Here is a 4,176-nt window from a genome sequence, read left to right as displayed (position 1 = left end):
CAATTTTTGACAGCAAAATGAGTGTTGTTATTAACAAAAAAAGACACGAATATGTCGTGATTTATATTGATGTACGATTATCATAAATAGATGGAATATTCACGACTGATTTCGAAACTAAGTAATTGAAATTTTACTTTAACTTCAGTAATAATAATTGATTATCGGTCTCCACTAGAATTTTAAAATTAATGTCCACACAAGTCCCTTAGCAGAAATTGCCAGTTTACAAAAAAAGGAACCAGCTGTCAACGTAAATAGCGACACAGAGACTAATTATTTATATCTTCAGCATTCTATGGTCAGCAGACAAGGATAACAGCAAGTACAAAGTGATGAAAGTAAGCAAGGTAGAAAATCCCTGAGATTATAACAGCAACAAATTGTCCTGGAACGATTTTCTCCACAATTTGCACATCTGGTGCACCGTGGAAGATATTTACTTTTTCTTAAAACGTGTAAAATATAAATAAACTTGTATTAATGGTGTAAAACCCTTAATACTAAGCTATTTAGATTAAGGGAACGTTACTTTTGGAAGTTGTGTATTAATTTGAAGCTTCGAGAAAAGACATAACCATGCCGCCGAAGAAAGCTAGCGGGGCTGGCGGTGCCAGCAAAAAGACTGAAGCGAAGAAGAAGGACAAAGTAATTGAGGTGAGAAATAACAATTATAATCATCGTCAGCATATTAATTTCATCAACATATCGACGTATCAAATATTTCCAGTGGTGGTGTAAAATCTTGTTTTGGAAGAGCAATGAAACTAATTAGGACACGCGATATCCTGTAATATTCTTACTTAGCTATAACTACGACTGCACTGCAGACGAAAATACGTGTTACCAAAATATGTGGTTAGACTGGAACAAGTAATCCTTATTTATTTACCTTTTGTATTAGACTTATTTCACTTATTGCACAATTTTGGAAAACTAAGTTACCTTTTAGACAAATCTGAACTTTAAAATAATGAGAGCCCTCAACCTTATCTAATACAGGTACTATACTATGAGTAAGCAAACGAAAGCTACCCAGTTCAAGAAAGAGAAAATCAATGCTGCACATATTTTACCAAAACCAATCTACTGAAATATACTTCTTAATTTTTGCACTCCTTAAAAAACTATCTACTCATAATCTCCTACTACATTACAGGACAAAACCTTTGGTCTGAAAAACAAGAAAGGTGCAAAACAGCAGAAGTTTATCCAGCAAGTTGAGAAGCAGGTAAAGAGTGGCGGCATCCACCCCGCCAAGCCCATGGATGACAAGAAGAAGGAGAAAGAGGCCAAAATGAAGGAGCAGAAGGAGTTAGCTATGCTCTTCAAACCTGTACAGACACAGAAAGTTGAGAAAGGTAGTTTAAATACTGACAGCACATCCCGTACAAAGTTTTAAAACATATTTATATAAAATAGTCAAAATTTTGCAAAAGAAAGCATTTAACAACTTTTAATACTGCGTTTGACTTTAAAATTAATCACACCAATATTTTAGGGGTAAAAGTTTAAGTGTCTGTGTTTTTGTTATTTCTTCCTGCATTAATGAACGGATTTTAATAAAGCTTGGCAGATGCACACCAGAATATCATTCAGGTTATTTTTTATCTTGATGTTGGAAGTAGTCCCGTCATGATGCAGGAAAAACTGATGGCAGATGCTATCTATATAAAACTTACTGTAGTAAAATCTGTTTTCCAGGTACGGATCCCAAATCAGTGGTGTGTGCTTTCTTCAAGCAAGGCCAATGTACCAAAGGAGATAGGTGCAAGTTCTCTCACGATTTGACACTTGAGAGAAAGGTAAAATTTGTTTTTTATTGTTCTTCAATATAATATCTTGTTTTATTATGATAAATATAAAACATATTGCCATAAAAGGAAAAAAATAAATGAATATGGCACATAATGAAGCTATTGCGGGCTGGACTCTTGTTATGAAATTATAAACAGCATTCTGAACCACGCAACTTGTATGACTCAATAAGGTTTTGATTAAAGCCATATACATTTCTATTTATTTATAGTGTTTTAAGTCAACAAAAGATGTACATTTAAAAAATGACAGGTACTCTATACTTTAACTTTTTGTTTATTAATATTTCTAGGCTGAGAAACGTTCCCTGTACGTGGACATGCGTGATGATGATGACAACATGGACAATTGGGATGAGGATAAACTGAAGGAAGTTGTGGAGAAGAAGCACGGAGAAGGTGATAAGCAGAGACCCACTACTGATATTGTGAGTTTTCCTAATTTATATAAGTATCTTAAGGTCTTCATTACTGATTGATCACAGATTAAGTACTGATATGTGAAACCTTTTAAGACAAGCCCAGTACATACCAGGCACATGTTTATGCACATTTGCTGAATCAAACTTAAGAAAATGTGAGATAGTTCGGAAGAAACTGTGTATGTTACATTGATAATGACACTCAAGAAAAATTACAGCTTTGGAGCATTACGTTATTCATACATATCCAACACATTTTAAAGACCATTCTAATATTATGTTTTCAGATCTGCAAACATTTCTTAGAAGCTGTTGAAAAATCCAAATACGGTTGGTTCTGGGAATGTCCATCAGGTTCCAAGTGTATATACAGACACGCTTTGCCTCCCGGCTTCGTCCTCAAGAGAGATAAGAAGAAAATGGAAGAGAAAAAGAATGAGATATCTCTAGTGGATCTTATTGAAAGAGAGAGAGCAGCACTTGGTCCTAATCAAACGAAGATCACGCTGGAAACCTTCCTTGCGTGGAAGAAGAAGAAGATTAGGGAGAAACAGGTTTGTGAATTCACTCAAAATTATAGTGTTAATTTCTTTTGACGATTCTTTAAATAATATGTTAACTATGTAGTATGTTTGGGTACATCAGGGAACCTGGTATATTTTTACGGAGACATGTCTCCAAGATGGTTTATCTACAAAATTTTCTTAAATTCAAAACATTTAGGCCTTTTTAAGCACTTATGAACGTCAAAAATATAAATATATGGTTTGATTCTAGTTGCCCATCTCATTTAAGTTTGCTTTTACTAATTAACTTATTACCATTTACAGGAGGCTCTAAACAAAGCCGAAGAACAGCGTCGCAGCGACTTCAAGGCGGGCCGCGCTGTCGGTCTGTCAGGTCGCGAGATGTTCTCCTTCGACCCCGCGCTGGCTAACGACGCGGATGAAGATGATGATGACGAGGCCGTCGACCTGGCCAACTATGGCGACCAGGAGGTCGATACCACGGAGTATAGGGAGGTCCAGTTTGATCTCATCGCTATGGAAGCTTGTGAGGTGAGTAATCTCTACTAATATAATAAAGCGTATTTTCAAGAAGGTTCCTAAACTGAACGTATTTGAAACATTATTTCACTCTTGGAAAGTTATACTATGGTGACATAGGCTATATTTTTTCCTCGTGCGGGAAGTAGATTCTACGGGACGCTGGTGAATCTGCGGAAAACAGCTAGTAAATAATAAAAAAAATATTTGTGCTGCTCGCACTTATGATCACTCTGGTCGCGCTTTCGACCTCTTTAGTTGCGTTTTCAGTATGTCTTTTCCGATACGGAAATATAATCATGAAGCCGATTCAGAAGCTATTGTCATCTTTACATCCTTTTAATTTTATAAATAACCAATTTATTAATTTAAATTTCATATTAATGCCAACCTATTTTATTTCAACATAAACTTATTTTAACTCCAGGCTGATGACACCGGCACGAAAGCGACAGAAGACCGGCTGCAGCAACTGAACCAAGGCCTAGAAAATGGCAATGGCGACGGCCCCGAGTCCTCCAGCGAAGCCCCGGCCTCCGAAGACGCGGCCGCAGTCCCCATCAACGAAAACCTATTCCTTGACGAAGATTTAGACGAGGAACTTCAAAACCTCGATTTAGAAGATTAGGATTTATACACAATATAGATTATACAATTTTTGCGTTTGTTTTCACTTTTTTTGGACACGTTTTGTTGTGAAGGTGCGTTTAGATCAAACTGCCATTCTTTAGCCTCATTTTTATTGAATAAAACTCATTATTTCGTTGTACTCTATAAAATAATTTATTAGGTGGAGATAGGATGAATATTAATCGTTGGTTTGGTTTAAATGCACCCTAAAACATTGCAGTTGAAACATCTTGTTCAATAGGCAAAATTCGCGCCAATTCC

The 4,176-nt window shown here is 36.1% G+C and overlaps 1 protein-coding gene across 1 annotated transcript; it reads left to right on the top strand.

Annotated features, from left to right (window-relative positions):
- Positions 1-386: 386 nt before the first annotated feature.
- On the top strand, positions 387-3,944 carry LOC126056700 (zinc finger CCCH domain-containing protein 15 homolog). Its single transcript, XM_064036842.1, has 7 exons — positions 387-657; positions 1,160-1,361; positions 1,705-1,805; positions 2,111-2,245; positions 2,527-2,793; positions 3,070-3,297; positions 3,713-3,944. Exons 1-7 carry the CDS (start codon positions 580-582, stop codon positions 3,911-3,913), a joined length of 1,212 nt encoding a protein of 403 aa, XP_063892912.1. The 5' UTR covers positions 387-579; the 3' UTR covers positions 3,914-3,944.
- The last annotated feature ends 232 nt before the right edge of the window (positions 3,945-4,176 follow it).

Source organism: Helicoverpa armigera, chromosome 11, assembly GCF_030705265.1.
Source record: "Helicoverpa armigera isolate CAAS_96S chromosome 11, ASM3070526v1, whole genome shotgun sequence".
In the NCBI taxonomy this organism is placed as follows: Eukaryota; Metazoa; Arthropoda; class Insecta; order Lepidoptera; family Noctuidae; genus Helicoverpa; species Helicoverpa armigera.
The sequence above is the reverse complement of the archived record's forward strand: the minus strand, read 5'-3'. Positions and strand labels throughout refer to the sequence as shown.